This window comes from Grammomys surdaster, unplaced genomic scaffold, assembly GCF_004785775.1.
Source record: "Grammomys surdaster isolate TR1022 unplaced genomic scaffold, NIH_TR_1.0 319138, whole genome shotgun sequence".
Lineage (NCBI taxonomy): Eukaryota > Metazoa > Chordata > Mammalia > Rodentia > Muridae > Grammomys > Grammomys surdaster.
In genome coordinates this window covers 232-28,085 of record NW_021626982.1, presented here as the reverse complement: position 1 = coordinate 28,085, position 27,854 = coordinate 232, and the positions used below count along the sequence as shown (strand labels likewise).

Below are 27,854 nucleotides of genomic sequence, written 5' to 3'. Positions count from 1 at the left end.
AGAGTATGGCGTCAGATCATTGCTATTCTCCCGACAGTGTGGAAGCTCACAGCCCTAATCAGTTCATGAGGACGATATCGGACATTTTGAAAAAGACACCTTTTGTAATCTTTCAAACACCTTAACTTTGAGTGATGTGAAGAGGTTGAGAAATTACACCAGCGTTTGTACATAGTGTGAAAAGGACTAAAGAGACATTATGTGAGTGCAGACACACCCATGCGCATATATGCTCAAACACACACACACACACACACACATTGCTAAGATCTGAACTTACAATAAACCCATCTGTGCTGATTCCCTTTAATAATTTTGTTAGCAAATCCTCTGTTTGTAAAAAACAAACAAACAAACAAACAAAAAACACACACATTATGTTTTCATGAGAAGTATTAACTTTTAAGTTATTAGGAGCCTCAAAATCATTATAGTGTATTCTCAAGTATTCTGTAAATTTTTATGTCACTAAATAGTGAAAGACACACTGGAAAAATATCAGAACAAAAAGGAAACTATCATCAAAACTTCTATGCAAATTTGTTGCAGTAAATCTCCGACCCAAATAGACCAGTCAAGGAAAACACAACTCAATAATTATGGACACAAACTGCACGCCTAGATTGGGCAGATTTACCATTACACTACTCTATTCCCCAGCTATGAGATCCCTTATAACTTATGGTTTTTCCAAGCAAAGTGCTTCTCCTCCTCCTGCTCCTCCATCGACTTCCTCTTTCGCTCTCCTCCCTAAGCCTTTTTCTCCACCTCCCCTTCTACTGCCCAATCACTGGCTCTAGCCTTTATTTTACAAATTTAATTGGACAGAAGGTTCACAAGAAGTCACCTGTGTACAGACTCACTTCTCCTCTGCAGCCCCTCCCAGCAAAGTAGAACTAGCATCAAAATACAAGGCTGGGGCTATCCACAACAGGTCGGGGGCTGGAAACTGTTGCCAGAGAAGCCTGGTAATTCTTGCTGACCCATTGCACTTGCCTCAGGATAGGTGCTGGGGTACCTATTGATGGCACAAGAGGTTCTCATTGGCTGACTAAGGCCTGGACTTTCCCAGTTCTTGGAAACAGCTTTAGCCCTACTGTCCCAAACTGCCAATTTAAAACCTGTGGTAGGGTCAGCCTATATCAATCATCTCACACTAATATGTGTTTATGTTGTTAACATTCTGTCTACATTCCACCCCCATAGTTATAAAGCAACAGTCAGATATGTTCCTCCCCAACAGTTAGTTACCTGGCAACAGCCAGGTAGGCCTGCCCACTATAAAAGGGGTGCTTGTCCCCTCCTCTCTCTCTTGCACTCTTGCACTCTTGCTCTCTGTTGCTCTCTCTCTTGATCTCTTGATCCCTCTGTCCCCTTTTGCCCTTCCCCCTTTCCTTCCCCCTCTCTCCACGTGCTCATGGTCAGCCTCTATTCTTCTCCTCTGCTTCCCTTCCCGTCCCTTTCCTCCCCCCTCCCCACTCCCTCTCTCTGCCTCTACTACCCTCTTAACTCCCCTCGCCATTCTCTGAATAAACTTTTTTCTATATGATACCATTGTGTTGCTGGTCCCTCAGGGGGAAGGGATGCCTCAGCATATGATTTTCTTGCCTCCTCAACCAGCTATACAATGGCTTTCCATGGATAATGAAATATCTTCCTGAACCACATGGAAAATTTTTAGGAACTGGGAGGAACTAAAATTGTTTGTTTCTCATATCATCAGGAAACCCTGGAATGGCTGGAACCCTGATGGGCCAAGAGACTTCATTGATGCTTTCCTAATAGTAAAACAGGTGAAATTTTGAAAAATGGCATGAGGCTTGGCTAGTTCTTGAGCTGTCTCCATATTGGTGCTCTATCAGCAGGCAAAGGCGCCAGGAGCACCAGCCCTAGACCCACAAGATGTTACTGTGGGGGCTGATTCCACCCATCAGCTTCACAGAGACCATGTCCCAAAGCATGGATCTTAGGCCAACTCAGCCTCATGGTTCTCTGCTAAGCCCCAGACAATACCCGCCATGCTTGTGGAACCAGTAGAATGAAAACTCTTAATGTTTTAAGATTATCCAATGGATTTATATATTTGGAAATGCTCAACACACAAGAGCCCAACCAATTATAATTGTTGCCTAATATCTAACTTTTTGATAGAAATTCCTACCTGGGACTAATAGAAATCCATGGTTCTTCCTCCACGTTGCTTCCTCTCTCCACTCCTCTTTCATCCTCCTCCTTTTCTTCCCTCCACTTACCTCCTCTACTGCCCAATCACTCCACTTGCCTCTTCCATTGCCCAATCACCAAGCTCCACTACAAATACAAGGGGCAGGAAAATATCCTGCTACACTAATGGAAATGCAACAGGTAAGAAAGATGCTGCCTGTGTCATCATTTTACAGAAGAATTAATGGTTGAATAGTTTACACCAGATTCTACAAGCTACCACAACTTGATGGTTGAAAAGAGCACAACTGATTTATTCAGTTACAATTCTACAAAACAAAACTCCACAATAAGATTTTCTGTGTTTGCAGCATACTACGTGTGTGCATATCCTAGCTAATTTAGAAGACTTTCTGGAGACCCCATCTTCAGGACTCTCTCAGTATTCAGAAGGCGTCTACATCCCTAAGCTTGTGGTTGTTTCTTTAAGGGTCATGTTAGTACTGATATCTCTATCTTTTCATTATTTCCCTCTGAATCTGATTCCATTCCCTCTTCTTCTAAACCACTGATTCTCAACCTTCCTTATTCTACCACCCTTGAATTTTGTTATTACTTCATGACTGTAATTTTTCTATTTATAAATCTTAACATAAATATCCGTGTTTACCAGATGGTCTTGTGTGACCCCTGTGAAAGGATCTATTCAATAACCAAAGAGGTCACAATCCACAAGTTGAGAATCACAGTTTTCAACACTCCTGTAATTAGTTAGAGCAGGGCAACTTGCCTAGATTATGTATTCTAATTTCAAAATCCTTATGTTAATCATATCTGCAAAAGTCTCTTTTAATAAATTATATAATGTGCATTGTTCTAATAATGAATGTAGATATCTTTGAGAATCATTAGTCTACCCAAGATGAGAAAATACATGGCCAATATTTTATTTGTGTGGAGTAGCATCAACTCAAGAATGCTGCAGTCCTTAGGAAAAAAATCCTGAAGGTAATGGTGCTTGGTGTACAGCATTGAAAATGTTAAACTACTACCTTTATGTTGTAAATCCCTTATCTCTTGCCCATATTTGAATAAATATACAAAGGTCAAATGTAGCATTTAAGCTACAGAATCTATTTTATTGAAGTTGTGCCTGACACCACTTATTCAGCCCATCTCAGAACCAACTGGAAAATTCAAGAAATATTGAGCTTAGTATTAGAATTTACCCTTAAGAACTACATGAAATTTTTACCTCCTTTTCCCTTATCACCACTCTCCATCCCTTTAGACAGGTCTCAATCATATAGTCAAACTGGATGTAGTTTTGAGTTCAGTAGGCTACTGGATAAACTATACCACTGAATCAACATCATTTTCTTTGACATATGGAGTGTAGACACCTTTTCTTCCAGTGGGAAAAGGATGAAATTGTTTTACATTCTCTTCTTTCTTTTTAATGGCACAGTAATCTGTAATCATGTAGTCTTCTCATAGGAGATGATTCTGACCATATGGTGTTTAGGTATGTGCTATTAATACAGAAAATGATATTGACAAATTGAAGTTTCTGATGGATGGATAAAGATTATGGGATTTGATAAGACATAATTGGCAGAAACAGAAGTTTCAACTATAAAACTTAATAGGCTGATGTATTTGTTGCACATGAGATTCAAAATGTTTTCTCAATGAATGTGTCTTATTTCCATTTAGGAAACAGTGTATCTGAAGAATGGAAATACAAAATGACTTTCCATTTGTCAAACATTTAGATGCGTTACTGTTGACATTGGAATCTAAGTCTGTCAAAGGCACATCCTCTTTCTACTCTAATGACTTCTCAAGAATTTACAAGTATAAGAATATGGTAGTCTTGTGATACCGCTGCTTCCTTGTGAAATCATACAGAGGATCATTTTTCTGTGGTTCCTTTCTTTCAAGTTCACTTCCCATGGTGAAGACCTTCTGTTTTAGAGACATAGACCTCCGGATAAATGAATACATACTGTCTTTTTCAGTACCGAGAAAATACTACAAGTTTCAATGAAGAAAATCTCATCTTTAGTACTCTGGATCTCTTTCTTGCAGGAACAGAGACAACATCCACTACACTTTGCTGGGCTTTGCTCTACATGGACCTCTATCCAGAAGTCCAAGGTGTGTGGTTTGACCCAGACAAGGTGGAATGGTCTTTCTGGAACCTATGTCTCACATGGTGCTGGAAAATATAATTGTGTAATGGGAAAATCTGAAATAACTCTGAGGCAATGAGCACTTAGGAATATACACATTTTGTCAGAACCATGATGGCCTAGGTAGAAGGACTGCTTCCTTAACAAGCTTGGAGTCTAGGTGAAAGCAAAGAAGTCATGTGACACAGTGATTACAGTTGAAGCTGTCATTGCCACATAAGCATCCACTGATGCCCCCTCCCCCTTACTTTTAAATGTGTGTTGCCATATTTTTTTCTTGATACTGGGCACTTTTCCTAGTTTGGTGCCTGACACCTTGTGATGTCACCTCTCTGACATGGTGTTTGTCATAGCAATAGAAAGTAAACTAAGATGGTATACTTGTCTCAATCCCACTCTCTTAGAGTTTCTATTGCTGTGAAGAAACACTATGACTGAGATGAATCCTATGAAGGAAAAACATTTAGTGGCTTGCAGTTTCAAAGTTGTAGTCCATTATCTCCATGGTGAGACATGGTGGTGTACAGGCAGAAATGGTGCTGAAGGAAGAGCTGAGAGTTCTCCATCTTGATCAACACTGGGCATAGTTTTAGCATAGGAGACCTTAAAGCCCTCCCCCACAATTGCACACTTTCTTAAGCAAGGCTACACCTCCTAATAATGTTACTCCCTATGAGCAAAACAGTAATACACACAAATCTTTGGAGTCTTTGGGGGCAATAACTATTCAAACCACTGCACTCACCAGTCTTGCATGTGGTTTTGTTCCATTACATGTCTTCTTTTTGCAATACCTTTATTCTTACCTAAAATTACCTTAAGACATATTGTTTTCCCTGTACCAAGAATGCTCTGTTCCAGATTCTCCCCAAATCTAGAAGAATATTCTCAAGTACTGACTCCCTGAGACATTTTAGATTCCTCCAGGAATTTTCTGAGTTGGAAATTGCTGTCATTTTGTTACCATGACCCAGAATTCCTCTGCGGCTATACTTTCTACACTGTTGCTGTCTCTCCTGGTTTAAGGAGTGTGGCCCATTCATCTTTTCTTCATACTAATTCTAGAAGGTTTTATCAGGCCAGGATAGAGAAACTTTTCTTTGTTTTTTTTTTTAATTATGACTAAAAATTTATTAATGTACTATAACATCTATTTAGTAGTTTTAGAAAAGCACTTGATTAAACACTAAGATGAATATAGATAAATATAAAACTTACAAGATTTTCCTTCTTTCTTCCAGAAAAATTACAGAATGAAATTGACAGAATAATTGGTTGTGGAAGGAAGGTGAGCCTTGTTGACTGAGACTCCATGCCATACACCAATGCTGTCATCCATGAGGTACAAAGGATTGGCAACATCCTCCCCTTGAATATAACCAGGGAAGTAACAGTTGACACCAAGTTTGCTGGATTCCACCTGCCACAGGTAACTATGCATTCCCAGCTTCAGATACAGCAGTATCTTTGGTCAGGTGATGGGTATTCACACCCTAAGAAATTATTTCAATGGGGGAGGTAGAGAAATCTGATAAAAACCCTCCATGTGTCTAAATGGATATTTATACATGCTGTTGGGTGTGATGTTGGAAGGCATTTTGATCAAACACATTTATGAAAAACCTAACTTTATTTTCTTGCAAATTTGTTTCATTTTCTTTTGTTACTGTGAAACCCTAGCTGTCAACAGTTCACTATCAGATATTGACTCTTAAATAAGTTTTAAAGGTAAGAACATGACATGCTGAGTGTAAGAAATCCTCCACAATTTTTAAAAGAGAATTTTATGGACACATTTGAGGTCCATGGACACACACCATACAGAAACTAGTGTTTCTACCAGTATCCCCATGGGCATATTTCCACATTTGACTTATAGTCCTAAGAATCACAAACAAAACCAGTCCAAACTTCTTAATTGTAAGAGATGATGAGCAAGGAACAATAGCTACCAAGCAATCATAATGTGCCATATATGCTTATCTCTTTCAAAACTTCCCATTCCTTTTTCAGAGTAACCCTTTACCTTCAATAGCTAAGTTAGAAAGCAGAGGCTCAGGGAAATTGAATTCACATAAGATTTCTTTACTACAAAGTAACAAGAGATGGAATCCAAAACCAACTGTGATCTGAGAATTCTTACTGCTAACCCATCCACAAGACTTGCTTTATTTGACATTAAAGTATCTCTTTCCCATTTTCCTCCATGAGTCCCTTTTCAGCTCCCTGTTTTATCCGATCAAATGCTGATCACATGACTGCTCATCTCTCCTGGCCACTGGCATACCCTACAACATACAACTGAAGATCTATTCTTAATGTCTACTGACTATTCTCTAGGGACCTAGAATTATTTTCTAAGACTCAAATATATTATTCTTGGAAATGCTCTCCAGGATCAGATGCAGAAGAGCTTATCCATGCATCACTGCACAGCCACCTGTCTGCAGACACAGAGGAACAGCCACGGTGTCTACATTTCTCTTGTCACTGAGAAACTCATTAGGTCTTGATTCCCAAGGGCTGTTTTCAGTTTTCCTACCCATTCACTTAATTCCAGGATGCCAATGAAATTCTGTCCACACACTTTTAACATCAGCTCTAACACCTTTCTGAGTATCAAGGAGTCTAAATGGCTATGTGCAACACAAGCTGTAAACGATGGCCTTGACAGCAGAAAGGCCTGGTTCCAGTGATGACTTCACTTTCTAGCACTATGGGAGCATATTACCAAACTATTCACAGCTTCAGGGTCTTTTCTCAACCCACTTTATAGGACCCAAATGGGGATAAAATGAGATAATATTTGCATGGCATAATATTCAGAAATTAAGCTACTCTTTATTAATCAAGCCAACATTTGTTGAACTTTTGAAAAAGTTAGTTTGGAGTTGGAGGAAATCTATAACATGGAATAACTACTTATAAGTCATGAGGACTTCTCAGAAGAAAATTCTCTGGTACTCTGCATAATGACAATTTAGAGTGAGGGGCGTGACCTGGAAAGAAATTATGTTGAACTTTGAAGGAAGAGCTGTTGGAGCTGAATGTCAAAGGGCATTGAGAGTTAGCTGTGTGTGCACAGAACGAGAAACACACACAATAAGAAATATAGTGTAGAAACATTGTCTAGTTGAGAGCCTACAAGAATGTTACTATAGCAGGACCCTAGCTAGAGGTGAACAGTGGCTCTGGTGGTACATAGCAAAAGTTTTTGCATTAAGAGTATGAGGAGATTGTCTACTAGGTATGAGGAGTGAATGTGGGGCAATGAAACAAAGTCATGTGCCAAACTCACCCAGGTTCCAGGCTGTGGAACAAACTCAAAGCTGGTAAGTAATTGCGTGATTCCAGGACAACAAGGTGGGAAATGGCACAGAGGTTGAAGTGATAAACTGGAAGACCAGCAATAGAATCCAGAGAGATTTAAGAAATGGCCCAGCTTTCCTGTTAGAATGACAACATGAAGAAAGTCTCACAACTAGGAACCATATATGTACCTGCCAAGACAGGAGTGCCTTCTAATGCATCCAAGTATTTTTGACTAACTTTGGTGGGGCTAGGTGTTGTCTTCTTAACACTGGATGGATGAGAACAGAGAAGCAGAGGTGATGTTACAGTGGAACCGATCATAGTGAACAGCAGATTCCTCATCTTCCCTTGAAGAGTTACAGATCCTTCCCTAGACAAACATATACTAACCTCTTCTTATTAAGCAGAAATATTTTGTACAAATAGTAGCCCAACTCCACTGATTAAAATCCCTATGAGGCTATGCAGACCATTACTGAAAGATGCCGAGTATAAAGGGGACACAATGGATATATAGCTCAAATGACAGTGGGGAAGTGAATTGGGAAGGATGGAGAAGTTCAGTAACTCAAAAATCTCAGACATTGGTGCTTGAGCATCGCTGCCCCTGTCAATCTGAGTGTGTTCCATATTTCACTTTGCTCCCTTCTCTAGGGAACCATGGTCCTGACCTACTTGACTGGACTACATAGGGACCCCAAAGAGTGGGCCACTCCAGATGTGTTCAACCCAGAGCACTTTTTAGAGAATGAACAGTTTTAGAAGAGAGAATCCTTTCTGCCATTCTCAATGGGTGAGTTGTGCTGAACTGGAGAGTTCAAAGCTCCTCCTTAGCCCTTCAGTCCTCTTCACCCTGCAGGGCTCTGCTCCAGTTGCATCATCTCCATGTGGCCCTGCCTGTGCCTTTATCTCACTGTTGCTGTGAACAGGAACTGCTTCACATCTCCCTAGTTTCTCTCTGGCTCTATTTTCTCCAACATAGTGAAGAGACACAAACCCTGCCTTTACTTCACAAAGAAAACTGGATGCCTACCATATTTATAGAGTTTTCAAATGATCAAAGTTATATTAAGGAGTTGCTTTCTTTCTTTGTTTCTTTGTTTGTTTCTTTCTTTCTTTCTTTCTTTCTTTTGTTTTTTTTTTTTTGTTTTTTGTTTTTTGAGACAGGGTTTCTCTGTGTATCCCTGGCTGTCCTGTAATTCACTCTGTAGACCAGGCTAGTCTCGAACTCTCGAACTCAGAAATCCACCTGCCTCTGCCTCCCAAGTGCTAGGATTAAAGGCGTGTGCAACCACTGCCCAGCTAAGGAGTTGCTTTCTTACCCTTTATTCAGTTACAGAGTGTTTATTAATAAGGACAGTGGATGAGGCTATGGAGAAAGGTTCCATAATTAACACAATGAGAACAGGAGACAATTTTAAATGGCACCTGGAAAAGTCAATTCTTCCTGTAAGTGTTGACCACTGTTTTTAAATCCAGTTAATACTTATACATGGCAACAGGATAAAGGATGTCATCTGGCATAAATCATTTCTGACAAAGCAGATGGTATAAAGTGTAGGGATTCCTTCCAGCATTTCTGCTGAGAATAGTCTCAAATTTTGTATCATAGCACATGCTTACAGCCATACTGTTGAAACTCTTTCTACTTCAGAGTTATAACAAGAAATTCTGAGAAGCTCCCCCTGATGTTACAGCAATGGTGGTGGGAGCAATCATAAGATGCTCATGCCTTTAACACTTATTTTCTTAAGAGAATGGTTCACACATACAATGTGAGTTTTAAATCAAAAGACAACCTGCAAAAGTAGACTCTTCCCTTCAATCCTGTGGTTCTACCATATTGAACTAATGTTGTCAGTCTTGGAGGAAATTGATAACCACTACTCTATCTTGCCATCCCTACCAGTGCCTTTAGATTGGGGAGTAGCACTTGGGGTAAGAGAATCTGTGATAAATGATTTGTCTTCAGATCTTGAAAGTTTCTGTAGGTGCTTCCTTTTCTCCTGGTGTATAGTTCCCCCCACCCCGTCCCCCGCCACCCATTTTCATTAGCTTTAAGATGATAAGAAAAAAGCAAGCCATGATTGACTGGTGCCTTGTTATTGAAAATTGTGTTACCTCATTTAAGTGCAGAGTTTATTAACCAACGCACTGGCTTAGTTTACTTTCTATTACTATGATAAAACACTATGACACCAAATAACTTTGGGAAGAAAGGGTTTATTTCGTCTTATAGTTTACAGTTCTTCTGGAAGGGAAGTCAGGGCGTGAACTCTCCTGAGTGTTACAGCAGGTTAGGGGCCGGACTAGCTCTCCCATTCTTATGAACTTGGAGCCATGTTTTCAGCCTGCTGTAGAGGGCAAGGACTAAGGAGTGCAGTTCTACTGTGCTACCTGTGCAATGTTTGCACAGGTGTGGGGGTGAGAGTTGAGAGAATCTTTTCTGATTACTGCAGATAGTAAGGAGTAGGGCCAGCTTTCCTATTCTCATACCTGTGGGACCAGGTCTCACACAGTGCCCAGGTGAGAGGTGGGGCTAATTCTGCATAGCCTTCACACATCAACATATCCCCCAGGCAGTAGCCCAGACCAGTGATGAGTGCCTGGATTTTGGTAGAAATGACTGCACTCCTGCCAGGTGTGCTGCCGGGCCACCAACCCAGACACAGTCCTCAGTGGTAGCACAGCCCAATACCTCACTACACCCTTAGGTGACATCACCAGCTGCTCACATCTGACTGTTCCTCACTACCCTTGAGTCTCTAGTTTCTTCATTGTACTCATGCCCTTCTGCTTTTTTCTCTTCCATCTCTCAACTACTTACTTGTTCATCTTAACAGACACTGGGGTTCTGAGTGTCTGGGGTAATCTATGGAGTGGTCTCAGGTGTGCTGTGTACCACCAGTGCCATGTGGCACTGGGCCACAGTCATCTATAGTGTGGTCTGTGCACCCAGGTCTGCATGACACCAGACTGGCGGCCATGTCAGGGTTGTTCGCAAACACAGTTTTAATCAATATTTCTATAATTGTAACAAAATACCTGATATAAAGAGTGCAAAGTGGGGAAATAATATTTTGTTCTTAGTATCAGACTTTTTTACTAATTTAGACAAAAGCTTCATCTTAATTATTAGGATTGCATTATGGGGACAAGCTAAGATAATTTTCTGAGCCTTGCAGCTCTACTTATATAATAAAGCTGAGGACAGCTTATTGTAAGACTTGCCTTTCTCATCACCAACTGAGTATTCCTTGTTTGGTCTTTTTAAAAGCATGCAGCTGATTGCCCCCCACTGGCTCATTGTCATGATAGCCAAGCCAAGTAGGAAGCAGACTCTTTGCTTGCTTGTCAAGTTAGAAATATTTGGTTGCGTCAAAATGATAGTGTCAGTCACAGTAACAAAGTGGTTCCTGATAGAACTGTTTCTTGAACATGGGTTTTAGGTCAAGTTCTGTTCTGAAAAAAGCAATTCTTCTGAAGAATCATGAGAATTTAGAGTGGAGTTTATTACCATTTTTAAAAGTTACAAAAGAGACTACTGATAATAATGTTGAAGGGCTTCTACTGATGAGATAGAACACCTTGACCTTAGGGAACACAGGTTCACTTTGGCTCATAGCTCTCTATTCACACCCCATCAGTAAATGAAGTCAGGGCAGGAACTCAAGCAGTGAAGGGACTTGGATACAGGGATTTAAGTAGGGACCTTAGAAGAGGATTGCTTACAGTCTTGCCCCTCATAACTTGTTCAGCCAGTTTTGCTTATACACCCAAGAACCAACTACTGTGGGGCCCCACAGCATCACCCACAGTGAAATGAGCCCTCTCACATCGATTACTAATGTAAACAATACACAGGCTTACCCCACAAGGTAATCTGGTGGGTGTATTCACGTGATAGAGATTCCCTATTCCAAAATGATTCCACTTTGCGTCAAACTAGCATAAAAGTAGACAACAATACTGATAACTTTGTCAACATGACACATAAACCCATCACTCTTAAACCATAACCTTTTCTTTCTTCTTTATCCACAAGATCTCATACTAATATTATGTCACAATATAGCATATTCCAACTCTTCAAAGTCCCATAGCACAGCCTAAAATTTTGATTACTTTGAAATTCAGCCTTATTTTAAAAATTCAAATTTCTATATTCAAAGCTTCTCTGAAATATCAAAGGCTTCTCTAAAATCCCAAAATGTCTCAACTGTGTGTTTCTATGAAATAAAAATCAAGTCCCATACTTAATTATCTCAAGGGGGAAAGCTCAGGACATACTTATATTCAAATCAATGCAAAACTAAAGTTGAACAACTAAATGCCAGACTTTGGGAATGCATGATTTTCTAGGCTCCATAAGACTTGTATGCACCACAAATAATCTGTCTCCTAGGTGAGGCTGGATCCACTTCCCAGCTACTGCTGTCCTTGTGGGGTTGTCTCATGTTCAATTTGTTGGGAGTCTCTGCTGCTACCAGGCTGTATCTTTACCACTAGCCCCTCATTGCCTTTCTCCAGGGACTCTGAACTGAGCACATAGTGCCAAGCCTCTGCTTTTCTCCACGACTCCTCATGCCTTCAAAGCCATTATCTCTTGGGTGATTTTTATACTACCATATTCAGCTGCCAGCATGAGGTATAGCCTTGACTCCCTCTGAATCACAGGTTCTGTGTGCTCATCCTGAGGAAACCCCCAGATTTATGATCTTCGATGATACTGGTTTCTTTATAATCACTGCTATCCTTTCAGGTCTAGGTAACTAGTGCCAATTGTTCTAGTAAAACAAAGGTTTCATTTCATTGGTGCTGATCTCTTTTCGTTGGGACATTCTTCAGTCCTAGATGACTAGAACTAGATTATTAATTTAAAATATTGAATGGCTCTAGAAAAGTCTTTAAGAAATTTGCAAACCTTCCTGTGAAATCTAACCACCATAGTTCTATTGTGTGCAGTGCTTTCAGGATTCTCTTCCAAACCCTCACAACAGCTCAACAAACTTGGAATGAATTTTCAAGCCTAAAACTTCAAAGTCCTTCCACAATCCTCTGATGAACATATGGTCAGCCCTCTTACAGCAACCTGGCATCAATCTCTCTATCTTAGGATTCTAGTTCTGTGATGAAGCAGAATGACCAAAGACAACATTGGGAAAAAAGGAATTATTCTCCTTACAACTCTCAAGACCCATTCCATCACTGAGTGAAGTCAGGGCAGGAACTTTAGGTTGAAACCTGGAGGCAGAAGCTGAAGCAGAGACCATTGAAGAGCTCTTGCTAGCCTGCTTTCCAAGGCTTGCTTAGTCTGATTTCTTACACATACTAAGATCAATTGCCCAGGCTGGTACCACTTGCTTTGGGTTGAACATTTCCACATCTATTACTAATTAAGAATATGCAACAGGCTTGCCCCTTGCTGGTATTTTCTCATAGAGGTTCCCTCCTCCTAAATGACTCTAGCTTGTGTCAAATCAACATAAAACTAGCCAGCATAGACCTGTAACAGGATAAAGATAAAAGGAGTAGACTCATGTACCACACAGTCACAAATTATAGCAACAGTATTATTGGAACATGCAATTACATGAAGAGCTTTATCTATTATACCTGTTTTCATTCTTTAACATGCAAAAAGCAAGACAGTTAGTGTTAGTATAATTATATCAAGCCATTGCTCTTATTTGAGGAGAGGAGTAGGAAAAATGCCATCCAAAGATCCCTTAGAAACCTCAGTCATTGGCTAGGTGTCATCAAGATTTATTACTTTACCATTGTCCTCTACAAGGTATATGCCATAGTGGAGACCATTGTTCTAGATCAAGAATTGAGAAGGTTCTCATCAGCCAGTTCAAGTTGAGAAATTAGCATGTAGGTTTTTCTCCATCATAAATTCATAGAGGTCATCCACAGACAAAGTTAATGAGGAAAGTTCCTGAAAATCATGATTAATGGAAATCTTGTCTAGTAAAGGGAAATGTAATGGTGCAGCTGGATGGTACTCTGTAGAAGGGCAAAACCAGAAAAGTGGCTTTCTCTATATTTAGACTGACATAAATTTTGCCTGACAGATCAAAGCGTAACTGCACTCAACTGTTTATTTCATTAGATTTCTGTACATGGCATCAGGTTCATTTTTATTGAGGACATATCCAGACAACTGTAACTAATTGCCAATTTAAAGAATAAGTATATCCTACAGGTCCTATAGATACCACTCAGAAATCCCAAGTAATTTCTCCAAACCTCTGAGATTGACAACTGTGTAGCCTTTTTAAATCAGAGAATATGGGCAGTTAGATTTCTTAAGATGTAGATGGATATTTTATAGCTGTGAGAATTTCTCTTCCAAAGAGTGTTTCATAAATTAGCATGATTAATAATAATAATAATAATAATAAAAGCAACAATAATCATCGTCTTAGTTAGGGTTTTACTGCTGTGAACAGACACCATGACCAAGGCGACTCTCATAAGTACAACATTTAATTGGGGCTGGCTGACAGGTTCAGAGGTTCAGTCCATTATCATCAGAGTGAGAGCATAACAGCATCTAGGCAGGCCTGGTGCAGGCAAAGCTGAGAGTTTTACATATTCATCCAAGACTGCTAGTGGAAGACTCATTTCCAGGCAGCTAGGACTAGAGTATTAAAGCCCATGCCCACAGTCAAAGAATAAAGTCAAGAAAAAGCAAGTCACTAAACTCAATTATGTGAACACTCCAGTGATCAGTGTTTCTAAGCGCTTATCAGGATGATCAATGTATCTGAGGCAACTTCTCTGTCCTAGCCCAAGGTCTTTTTCATATCTGAAGCCTACTTTCCTTGTTCTAGCCTAAAATTTAGATTCCTGTCTGAAATTACGTCTTTGTTCTAGCCTAAGATTTAGATTCCTACCTGAAATTACTTCTTTGTTCTAGTCTAATGTCAGAGCCCTGCCTGAAGCCTACTTCCTTGTCATTGGTGAATGTCATATTCCTGCCAAGCAGCCCATTTCCTTATCCTTAGCCCATGTCAGATTCTAAGAAAGGCTTCAACAATATCTGACAATCCTTTATGATAAAAGCCTTGAAAAGATTGAGGATTCAATAGAAATACCAAAACATAGTAACAACAGTTTACAGCAAGCCCATAGCCAATCCCAAATAAATGGAAACAAACTCAAAACAATTTCACTATAATCAGGAACAAATAAATGTTGTCCACTTTCTCCATATATATTCAATGTAATACTTGAAGTTTTAGCTAGAATAAGACAAGTGAGGAAGATCAAGGGGATACAAGGTAGAAAAGATGAAGTCAAAGCATCATTATTTGCAGATGATGGTAAACATAAGTGATCTTAAAATTCCACCAAGAATTTCCTATAGCTGCTATACACTTTTAGTAAAACAGCTGGATACAACATTAACAAAAAAACCAATATGCCTCCTATACACAAATGACAAATGGACTGAGAAAGAAATCAGGGAAACCGCACCTTTCACAAGAGCCTCAAATAAATAAAATATCTTGGGGGCAATTCTACATAAGGAAGTAAAAGACCTATATTATAAAAGCTTCCAATCTTCTGGGAAAAAAATTGAAGAAGATATCAGAAGACAGAAAGATCTCCCAATCTTGAGTAGCAGTAGTTTTAGTATAATAAAAATGTCTATCCTATTGAAGGCCATCTAGAGATTGAATGCAATCTCCATCAAAATTACAAAAACAAAGTTCTTCATGGGCCCTAAAAGAACAATTTTCAACTGCATACAGAAAAACAAACAAACAAAAAAACCCCAAGATATCTGCAACAATCCTGAACAATAAAAGAACTGCTGCATGTCCTACCATTCCCAATTAGAAGTTGTGCTGCAGAACTATAGTAATAAAAATATGGTATTGGTATAAAAACAGACACATTGAACAGTAGAATTAAACTAAAGGCCCAGACATTAATCTACACACATAATAGACACATAGTTTTTGGTAAAGAAGTCAGAAGTATACACTGGAAAAAAAAGAAAGCATCCTCAGTAAATGGTGTTGTTCAACCTTGATGTCTGCTTGTAGAAAAATGAAAATACATTCACATTTACTACCCTGCATAAGAGGCAAGTGTAAATGGACCAAATCTCTACATAAAACCAGATATACTGTACCTGATAGAAGAGAAAGGGAGACAGGCCTTGAATGTGTTGGCATAGGAGATGATTTTCAGAACAGAATACTGATAGTGCAGGAACTAAGAACAGCAATTGATAAATGGGGCCTCTTGAAATTGAAAACCTTCTGCAAGACAAACGATGCCATCAGTTGGACAAAGTAGCAGCCTATAGAATGGGAAAGGATTTTTTATCAACTCTACATCTGACAGAGAACTAATGCCCCAAATATATAAAGAACTCAAGAAACTAGCTATCAAAAATCCAATTTAAAAATGGGGTACAGATCGAAAGAGAATTTGCAATGCAGGACTCACAAATGGCTGAGAAACATTTAGAGAAATGTTTTAAATCCTTGGTCATCTGGAAAATGCAAATCAAATTTACTTTGAGATTTCATCTTATACTTGTCAGAATGGCTTAAATCAATAACACAAGTGAGAGCTCATGTCACTGAGAATGTGGAACAAGGAGAACACTCTTCCATTTCTGGTCATAGTGTAAACATGTACAGCCACCATAGAATCAATATTTCTGGTTCTTCAGAAAGTTGAGAATTCATCTACCTCAAGACATAGCTACACCATTCTTGTATATATAACCAAAGGACATTCTATCCTACTATAAGAATACTTGCTCATTTTTATTGTAGCTGTAGTTATAATAGCCAGAAACTGGAAACAACCTAGATATCACTCAAAAAAAAAAAAACAGATAAGGAAAATGTGGTATATTTACACAATAAAGTATTATTCATTTTAAAACATGACATCATAAATTTTTTAGGCAAATAGATGGAACTAGAAAAACCAATCTTGAATGAGATAACCCAGATCCAGAAAGATAAGTATGTATGTATACACTTATTAGTAGACATTAGTAAGCTAAAATCTGTAGACTCAGTAAAGTTAAGTAGGGAAGAGATGTCTATGGGGGACTCATGGATCTCCCTAGGAGAGAGAAATAGAATAAATTTTACAGCAGACTGGGGTAAGTGAGAACAGAAGTGGGGTTAGCATCAGGTGAAGTGACAGTTTGGTGGAGGGAGCAACTGCAGAAAGGTAGAATTGGGGGCATTTGGAGGGTGGCATGGAAACCTAGCATAATGAAAACTTCCTATAATCTATGATGGTGATCCTAATGAGGACTCAGGGTTATGAGGGATATAGACTTTAAATTGGCTATCTCTTGTAGCCAGGCCAAGGTTTCCAGCAATGGGACTGCGGGGTCCTGAAACACATTCAGTCTAATTGTTGGACAAAGTGGTCCCATGCAAATCCCAAATAAACTAGGCTGATGTTAGGACAAAGGGTTGCTTTCAGCAAACTGACAGTGGAGCCCTACTGCCAAGGACTGCATCCACACAACATATTGAATGTGGAGAAGTCAAGATGGTGCCTACATGGGGCCTTTTCCACTATGTTCTAGTCTCTTTGGTGCAGAAAGATACTCTTCAGACTATCAGAAAAGAACTTGCATACCAACCAGCTACAAAATATTTGACTGTTTGTAACATATGCTACAGCAATGGAGCACAGAACTTGTGATAGTAGACAGCCAATGTCTGATTTGACTTAAGGCCCACTCCTCAAGAAGGAACTCATATTCAACACTTCTTGGACAACCAGCACCAGAGACTAGATTGCCTAGAAACCTAGGGTAAAACCAAACACTGCTGGTCTGAGAAAGTGTTCAACTAAATGACTCTTAAAAATACTTTGGTATACTTGTAGATCGGTGCATTGTACAGTTATCATGAGAGAAGCTTCCTCTGGCAGCAGATGGGAACAGATACAGAGACCCACAGCCAGACATTATGTGGACAGAGTCTAAATGGGATGTCTTCATCAAATCCCTACCCTCAGACTTCAGGGAATCTTAAAAATGAGGCAAAGCGTGTAAGCGCCAGAGGAAATGGAGGACACCAGGAGAGCAAAGACTGCTGAATCACCTAAGAAAGGTACTTATGAGTACGAAGACTCTGAAGCAACAATCACAGAACCTCCATAGGTCTCTGTCAGGGCGTCTGCACATATATTTTAGTTATTTGTTTAGTGTTTTAATGGGACTCCTGAGTGAAAGAATGAATGGGTTTCTGATTCATTTATCTGTTTTGGGGACTCTTTTCCTACTGTTGGGTTGCAGTGTTCAACTTTGATACCCTAGCTTTTGTCTTGTTTTGTTGATGTCTCATAGAAACTTGTTCTTTTCTGAGAGACAAAGAGTAGATTCAGAGGAAAGGGCATGTTGAAAGAAACTGGGAAGAGTAGAGGAAGGAGAAAGTATCATCAGGACATATTGTAAGAGAAAATAATCTGTTTTCAGCAAAAGGAAAAAAATCAGAAAAGGGTTGAGAAAATACAAACCAGTTAAGCTTTATTAAGTTTCTCTTTCTATTCCTCTGGCTCCCTCTTAAGATCTTGGAAAGTTAGAAAATTCAGTTTATCTTTTTTTTTTTGAATAAAAAAATTGTAAACAGAATGTATATCTATATGTTTAGTGCTTGTACATGTCTATCTTGCTACAGGATTTAAGGAACTTATGTACGTGGCACAGGGTGAAAAGTTGCATGCTGGAGACCCAATGTACTTGGAGGCTCCTGTGGAAGAGCTGGGAGAGAAAGCTGGCAATCATTAGGTAAAGTGAAACAAACCAGATGCAGAAAGACAAACACAGATTGTTTTCTGCATTACTAGCCAATATTACACTGTGTATGAGTAAACAGGTTCAGGGTTTGGGACTAGAAATGGGACCATGAAAGGTAAGGAGCAAATCTTAAGGGGAAAATACACTGCCATATGCAGAAGAGGATAATCTGAGGAAGAGCAGGACCTATAACAGTAGTGTAGGGAAGGAGTGGAAAGTGATATACATATATGAAAATACATGAACATGAAAGTGCCCATTAATGAAATCCATTAAATTACATACTAATCCTAAAAGTTAATAGGGAGAGAGGAAGAAAGCTAATGGATGATGGAAAGATTAGCTAGTATGCTCAAGGGCCTCTTTCAATTCTCTAACACTACAAAAGGGAGCTGGGGGTGGGGAGGAATCAAGACCAGGATGTTCTTTTGGTGAAGAATCTGGATTCACTTATTCACCATGAATAGCACTGTCAAAGCTGCTGAGCTCTTATAAAGAGGTCAGAGCTCTTCCTGGTGTACAGCCCAGAAACATCAGATGATACTGTCTTTCTTGTTTTTGAAAATTGCAGTCACTGGTGAAAGATTGTTTATAAAACAAGAGGTCAGATACACATGATACTCTCTTGGCTACATGCAAATCACAAGCCTGAGAACCAGAGGGAAAGACTTTGCATAAGAACTAGGTTCTTAAGTCTGTCCTGACATGCTCAAGTGGCTTGTTCCTGGAATTCACCCCTTCCCCACCCCCACAGGAATAGATTCCAAAGCCTGAAGAGAAGACTTGTAACTAGGGAAGGGGCGTGACCGAGAGCATTGAGGCAGGGCCAGGGAGTTGTTTGGATCCTTTGAAAGACTGGGTAAAAGTGAAAGAGCTTTGGGGTCAAAGCTCTGTTAAAGGCTTAGGGAGCTGAGAAGCAAGTTTGGCCAAAGGGCGAGGAGAACAGAGCTGGGTGGAAGAGTCTGCAGGGGAGACTTGGGCGGGACCCTGTAGGGACTAAGATTTTAACTACAGGGCTGGCCCACTCTGGGAGCTACTGGCAGAGAAGGTGGGGACCTGCCTCAGTTCTGATTTTTATTTCCCCAAGAGCCTGCTGGAATACCAGCCATGCTTGCTGCAGCGGGCTCCCTAGTGGCTGTCATTTGGGCCTCGCTCTATCTACGGACTTTGCTGCTGGCTGCTGTCACCTTTCTGTTCCTGGCTGATTTCCTCAAAAACAGACGACCCAAGAACTACCCTCCAGGGCCGTGGCGCCTGCCCATCTTGGGTTGTTTGTTCCATTTGGACCCCAAGCAGCCCCACCTATCCCTTCAGCAGGTAGGAAGAGACAACAACAGTTCCTGCTGCTTCCTGGGACTGAATATTGATTGGACCTGGCTGTAAGGGTTATACTGACAGCCCACTAACCCAGAGATTAGGTGTTCAGGTTACAAATAGTTGCAGATTTTCTTGTTGTCTGCCGTTGAAAGATTCCCAGTGTGATTTTTATGGCCAGAAAACATACTGTCTGTGATTTTAATTCTTGTAAGTATTTTAAGGTAGATTTGATGACAAAATAATTTATCTTGATAAATACATCATGTTGGTTTAAGAAATTGGGATGTCCCAGATGTTGGTTACAGTTCCAGTCGAGTTTTGTTTTTTTGTTTTTGTTTGTTTTTTAGTATGTTCTCTTGACCTGCACACATATCAGTTCTCTGATTTGTCTTATTGAGCTTAGTTTGATCCTTCTGCATCTTTGCTGACTGCTCACCTACTTACCGACTTTATCAACTCCAGAGAAAGTTGCACTGAAGTCTCTCTGCCTCTCCGGCTCCAATAGAAGTCTGTCTTTTTTTCCATTCAGTTCTTGAAGCTCTCCCTCTTGTGCAGGAAAGACTGTTATTTGTACATAGTACACGTGTATGGGTGGAAGGTCTTTGTGCTCTATGACCCTTTTTCCACTTAATGTTTTTTGTTATCTATGGTTATTTTCTCTGCTTAGATAGTGAATACTCCAGCCCTGCGTGATCATCCTTGTCACTTTCTAGTACTTGTGAACACTGGCTAGGTCTGATTATTTATTGCTATTTGAGGATTTAATCCCATAATTTTCCTTCTGTTTTTCCACTATTTTTCTTTTATTCTGCATTCCCTGCATGTGTGTTTCATGGACACTTTCCAAATAATTACCTCTTTATTGCCTTTTGCTCTTTCATTCTATCTCCTGTGTATCCTAGCCCCACCCTCCCAGCAGGTACTCAGTGTTCGTCAATGCACACAGGTGGCTCATGAGACTTTGCTAATGCTATTTTGCACAGGAAGCGAAACAGCTACAAAAATGGCAGACCCTGTCTCCCTTCTGTAGTGCAGCTATCTCAGGTGTAGTCTCTACACATTCTGAGAACCGTATCAGACGCTAACCTGCTTTTCAGTGTCCGGTGTAGCTGGAAGTTAAAGGCAGAAAAGTCTCTTGTCTTTACTTCGTGCTCCTCTTCCCATAGATCCATCTTTGTTTGTTTGTTTGTTTGTTGTTGACTTTCATGTTCAGTTTCCTTTCTGACCTTCAGCACTTCCTTTCTTTGGAGGAGGCTTTGGCAGTAGGAAATTTCTTAGTTTTGCCCCACCCCAGAATGCCCCCCACCTATTCCCACGCTGTCTTTTCACTGATTGTGGACACTTGGATTGTCAATCTGCTGCACTTAATGGTTTTAGATGTCCTCTCACTTCATTCTGGACTTTGTAGTTTCTGGTAAGAAATAATTTCCAATTTCCCCCTAAGAAACATGCCCTCCCCATGTGTTTTCAATTTGTTTTGTTTGTTTTAAATTTCAATTTGATTGTGCCGTTTATTTGGTTTTGATTCCTTTGAGGATTTTATGCAGTTTGCATTTTTTACATAGATTTTATTTTGCCAAATTGAGAAGTTTTAGCTATTTTTCACACATTTCATTGTCTATATTTCCTTCCCCCCGTCCCATACACACACCCTATTTTTCCTGGAAAAGTTGTTGCCAATACCTGCCACCTGTTTTTCTGGGACAATTGGACATTGATGAATATGTTAATTTCCTGTGTGTGTGTGTGTGTGTGTGTGTGTGTGTGTGTATGTGTGCGTGTATGTGCGTATATATTACATATATATGCATACATATACATATATATGTAATCAATATTAATTAAAGAAGAGGAGGTCATGAATTTGAGAAAGAGGAGGGAGGGATGACCATGAAGGGGTTGGAAGGTAAAGAGAGAAGGGTGGATTGATTTCAATACATATTTGTGTATGAAATTCTCAAAAACTAAAACAATTTCAGATTATCAGCCCTTCTCACCTCTGCTGGTAGTAGGGTAAATTGCAACACTTTTTTCTCTCTTCTCTCTGTGTATCTCTGACATTCCTTAGGTTTAAAAAAAAATCTTTCGAGGTCACAGTGCTTAAGATTTATGGCTCAATGCCATGTCTCACTAATCTTAGGTGTCTTACTTTTCTTTATTTGGAACATTCACTCTGCCGAATCTTGCTGTTTGAACATTGTAGGATAATAGCAGACTTTTTGTTTGCTATTGATGTTGCTGCATCTTATGCCTCCTATTTCACTCTGTTGCTATTTTTTCTGTTAGTTCCAGTTTTTAGGTTATTTATCATTCTGAGCTTCATTACTTTAATCTAGTTAAAACTTCTTTTAAATGACTAACAATGTCGCACAATGGAAAGTATCCTCTGTGCTATGACATCGTCTGAGAAGTCCTCTCATCTAATCCACGTGAAGCAATTGCAGACAGACCTGGCACACTTGAGGGTCAAAGGTTAGAACTCCAGGAAATTAGCTGGCCTGTCTATCTTGTGGTAAAATAAAAGGGACTGCTCCATTTTTGAGCTAGGAATATATGTAGTCAAAGAGCTTGTGCTTGTGGAAAGAAGACATTAACTTTAGTACCTTGTTTTAGAACTGTGGTTCTCAATCTTCCTTATGCTCCAATCCTATAATACATTTTCTCATATTGTGGTGACCCTCCCCCTCCCCCTAAGAATAACACATTTTAGTTACTACTTCATAATTGGTTTTATGGTCATAGGTAACCTCTGTGATAAGGGTCGTGACCTGCAGATTGAGAACGACTGTCTTAGATGCTGTTTCTCCCTCAAGAATAAGCATAGGATCCAGACGGCACTTATTACCAGTTAGGACTATCTTAACGTCAACCAAATTTTAGTTATTCCAAGAACTAGTTTGTCAATATTATAAAAGAGCCAATAAATCTTTCTTGAAAGGATTAAAAAACTCATGGAGACATTCATGAAGATAAAGTTAAAAACTGATCTACATTTCTATATGTACATTACTTCTATCTTCTAGAAGAAAAGACATACAGTGTTTTAGTCTGTCCTTAGTGACCACACAGGGAAAGTTTTGCTAGAGATGAAATGAACTTAAAACAGCACTCTTGGTTAAAAATTAAAGAAAGGCTGCATATAGGCTGTATTGTAATGTGTATGTAAGATTCCAAGATGAAACCAAAACATTACATTTGTTTGAAATGGTTTATATAGGACTAGGGCTCTGTGACCAATTCTGTAGGGTGTACAAGCACAAACATGAGAAATCGGGATTGTAGCCCTTCTGTTTGAAACCACTGTTGGAGCTAGACATGACTTAGAAGAACAAAAGGAAGAAGTGAGGTCTTCAAAAAGCTAACTGTGGAGTGTATATGGGGAAGAAACTTTGATACTGCTCATACACAGTCGTTCAGCTCAATTTTCACAGACTTGAACATTCTACATCATCATGGACATTTGTTTCTTCTATTCTTCTGTTTCTTTCTTCTCCTCCCACTTGAACTTTCCATCTCTGACACTCATGCCTGCTTCCTACTCTGTTACACTCACTAAATTCTGAGATCGTTGGATATCTGAAGGTCATGTCTTTTTCTTCAAATCTTACATAATACCTGGGGATTCCCTCTGACAGACAGCAGCTTTGATTTCTTTACTACACTACATCATTTACAACTTTTTGTCTTTTTGAGAAAATGGAAAATGTTCATTATGGTGATGACTTATAAAGTTGATGTGATAAGACATAAAAATGCCAATCTACTACTCAGTGAGTACCATCCATGACCAGAGACCCACACTGTACTTTCCTTCTCATCATCATGATTTGTGCCTCACACTCTTTGCATATAAAGCTTGCTAATTTCCCAACAATGTGGATGGTGGGTGAGTGCCTAAAATGAGAAAACAGAGTGACTTTCCCTTTTCTACTTTCATTATTCCTTACAGAACCCAGTATGGGTGGAATAATTGTTTACCTTTCATAACTAAGGTTCTAATTTTTAAAAGATAGAGCAACTTCCCCAAGAGTCCATAGACAGTGAAGCACAGAACCAACATGTCCAAGTCACTCCAGAGGTGCAGGGAAGTCTCCAGTCCCAGGCTCTGCCTTTATTACACTCTGTATATCTAGCACGGTATGAGGAGGGCACAGTCTCCTTTGGTTAAACAGATAGTTTAATTTGTTAATAATTCCATACTTGCTACAGCAAACTTTAAACATATCCTTTAACTTTTGGTAGATTATGAACATAGTTAGCTGGCCTTCACTAGCCTTGAGGATGCTTCAGAATAGAAATGTTGATTTCAAATACTTATGGTTGCATAACTTAATCTAGGAACTCATTAATGATGATTTAATTTATATTGACTGAGTACATGAATGAAATGTTTGGAGGAAATCCTAATAGTAGTGAGGGGAAGAAAAAAGTAGTGAAGAGAAGAAGCATTTCCATTACATTAAAATGCCTCCTCCACATACAAATGCACACAGTTCTCTCAGAGTTAATCACATTAGTTACATAGAAATCTTCTGTACATAGAAGATGTTTGAGGGTATTGTTCTCTGGCTAAATAGAGATTTTTATAAAACTACACTAAACATGTACAGACTTTCCTTGATTTTTGGACTGTCATATACACTATATTTTTGCCGTCATTAGAATTCAGGATGCCTCAGGTTAGAGAATTTTTCTATTTGTTGCTATACATATCCTCATATCTTCTCCTAGGGACATAGGTTACCTGCAAACCAAATTCAGATTTGCTAAATTTGTTGGGATTTTCTATAAGGAAATTTGTATTCTTATTATGTATCAAAATTGAGCTTAATGCATTATAAGTAAAAATTCTACACATATCTGCAGAAGAAGATGCTTGCTTCCCTCTTCCCCCACACAGTCCTCACAGACATCTCAGCATTAGTCCCATTGGCTCCACACATGCCTGCTATATTTGGACACACAGACATGGGCTCAACTGTGACTACTGTAATATTTTTCAGTTTGTGAAGAAATATGGAAATGTTTTAAGCCTGGATTTTGCTAACATACCTTCAGTGGTTATAACGGGCATGCCCTTAATCAAAGAAGTCTTTACTCAAATGGAGCACAATTTTCTGAATCGCCCAGTCACTCTTCTCCGAAAACATCTCTTTAACAAAAATGGTAAGTTTCTTGATCAAGATGTGGTGTGCTTTATTATTTTTGTGACATGGTAAAGGTTCCTGTCTATAACTTGGTGATATTACCATAAACCAACTGTCATCTGTAAAAGAAGCAGGATGCCATACTCATAGGAGGACTTACAGTGTCTCCCTTCTAGATTTAGGAGAAACCATGTGTCCTGAACACCAACTCTTGATGCTTTGGTAGTATGTCCAGCCAGACACACTGTGATCTCACTTCCCTTTTCCCAATCCAGCCCTCTGCCATAGAAAAATAGATGAGTCACCTTCCTCCTGGTGATCCTCTTCTTGTTTATAACTCCTCATACTCAATCGATAAAGTGATGGCAGAAGGGGTCTTTAGCCTTCTGGCCAATAATATAACAGGCTAGTATGAATACTTATTTTCATTTCAAAAATAATCAGAAAGTCAATATCAGGATTCAAGTGTATTAACTTATTTCACGTGGAGAATTAAAAGGATTTGAGGATTTCTCTGAAAGTTACAAAATTGAGGGAAGGATGGCGTTGCACATGCCATGAAATTTGGTGGATGCTGAATACCCCAGAATGACCTTCCTCCTTGCTTCTAGACTCTCTGTGTGTGAGGTACTCATCCTTCTTACTTTCTCGAGTCATTTATTCACTCTTTACTGTATATTTTGTCTAGAACATTGTCCATAAAACTTTCTTACATAATGTGTCTTGTACTATCCGTGAGTGTATTACTGTTATTCAACTTCACATGTGTACCAGTGAATTAGTTAACCGGTCTAGATTCCAGCAAGACCAGCACACTACACCTCTACCCAGCCTGCAAGATCTCTCTGGATTTGTGAATAAAAGATACACATACACAAAGATATTTTTAATAGGGTTTCCTTCCTAGCCCAATAGCTGGGCACTTCTAAACCTCCCTGAAGCTTGCACACACTCCCCTCTGGTATTCCTGGCTTAACAACTTCTAAATCCATATTTTATCTTTGCTGCCTTGTTACTTTCCCGGAAGCTCCCCCCCACCCCCCCGAGGGCCACATGCTCTTTCCACCTACATTGTTGGATGATTTTTCTCATGCAGCTCTTAAATCTGATCTGTCTCACTGGAGTCATGGTGATTCTTCTCTTTTCCCTCTCTCCATTGGTCCCTTGCTGGCTGAATCAAAAATCCTGCCTCTGTCTCCCTGCCCAGTCATTGGCTGTATAGCAATTCTTTATTACCAATCAAAGTGAGCTGGGGGACAGGAACCTTCAGGTTCGGAAGCACGGCTTTTGGGACCTGAATTAAGACAAAGCAATAAAACCAATTCCCAACAAACATGAACTTCTAGATTTGTGTGATCAGAGTATAATCTTCAGATCTGGAGAAACTGAAACATGAATAAAAGTTTCTATCTACTAGCTATATTCCTTTATAAAGTATACTTTATCCTTGTGTCTCAGTTTTTGCATCAGGTAGAATGGGCCTGCATTCTGAAAGTACTAAATCACATAATACACAAGGAATGCTAAACAAATAATGAAAGTAATCAGTAAATATTAGTTCCGTTGCTTTGGGATTGTCTCTCTAGATAGCTGCCAAGTGCCTTATTGACCCTCCTTCTTTTCATCATGCATGTGTCCATCCAGTTCATCAGAGAATTTTAAATAAGACACACAATGCCATAATGCAGATTCTCCTCTTTCCAGGATTGATCTTCTCCAGTGGCCAGACATGGAAGGAGCAAAGAAGGTTCACCCTGATGACACTGAGGAACTTTGGATTGGGAAAGAAGAGCTTAGAGCAGCGAATACAGGAGGAGGCCCACCATCTTGTGGAGGCCATAAGAGAGGAGGGAGGTAGGCATTTCACAGTGCAGGTGAAGCAGACTGTGGACTTATGTTTGTTGAATACATACGTATTGTGTGCCTAAGAGTTTATCCTGGCCATAGCCACTGAAGATTGAACAGTAAACTTATAACTATGACCTTGACCTAGAGGACTGTAGCCTAGCAAATGAAATGGTCTATTAATCACTTTGCTGACTGTAAATCCTGGTCACCAATCTGACTTTATAGCCATTAACAGAAACCTTGGTTCATGTCAGCCCTGTGCATGTGCTGTAGCCAGAGACTATCTATTATTTCATTCTCTGCATTCTCCAGTGCTTAGCTGAAAGATTGTTTTCTTTATAGACAATGCAGATAAATATCTTTAAATGCCCCAACTTTCTCTTTTCTCACCTCCAGGACAGCCTTTTGACCCTCACTTCAATATCAACAATGCAGTTTCCAATATCATTTGCTCTATTACCTTTGGGGAACGCTTTGAGTACCATGACGGTCAGTTTCAGGAGATGCTGAAGCTACTGGATGAGGCTGTGTGTTTGGAGTCATCAATAATGTGCCATGTAAGCGCTCTCATATCTCAGGAAGGGTATTAGAATTGGACTAATTCAAACAGACAGGCTCCTCTTTTTATATTTTAGAGCTTTTGCAGTCAAGATATAATATCATAAAGTTGAGTTTCATACAAATGTATTCAAATCCCTCTGTCAATTTCAATGTTTTGATAATATGCAAAGCTTTTACATGAAAATAATCTTTCTAATATTTAAACATAGTACCAACATTTGCAAGATGACTGTGTATGTGTGAATGCTGTTGTTGTTATTGAAAAAAATCACCCTATTTCCAGTTCAGGCTCTTTGACATTCCTCTGTGTGCTTTTGGTTAACTGAGACTAAGTTTGGGAAAAGTGTTTGACTTTTTGGTATTAATCCTTTCCCAATATTTGGGCATTTGAGATGATTCCATACTAATGATGCTGTTAATAACATTGTAGTTGATATTCTAGTTCAAGTGTTCATCTGAATCCAGTCATTCATTTGTCTTGAATTTGCATTAGCACATAAAAAAATAACTAAA

At 39.4% G+C, this 27,854-nt stretch overlaps 1 protein-coding gene and 1 pseudogene across 1 annotated transcript; both read left to right on the top strand.

The window, feature by feature from the left end:
* The first annotated feature begins 5 nt into the window (after positions 1 to 5).
* On the top strand, positions 6 to 18,459 carry LOC114616381 (annotated as a pseudogene).
* Positions 18,460 to 19,355: 896 nt separating this feature from the next.
* Positions 19,356 to 27,337, top strand: LOC114616380 (cytochrome P450 2J3; the record flags this gene model as incomplete). The annotated part of the gene is made up of 4 exons (XM_028761850.1): positions 19,356 to 19,785; positions 24,789 to 24,951; positions 26,637 to 26,786; positions 27,177 to 27,337. Coding segments are annotated over exons 1-4 (684 nt in total), but the record flags the coding sequence as incomplete, so codon positions are not given.
* Positions 27,338 to 27,854: the final 517 nt, after the last annotated feature.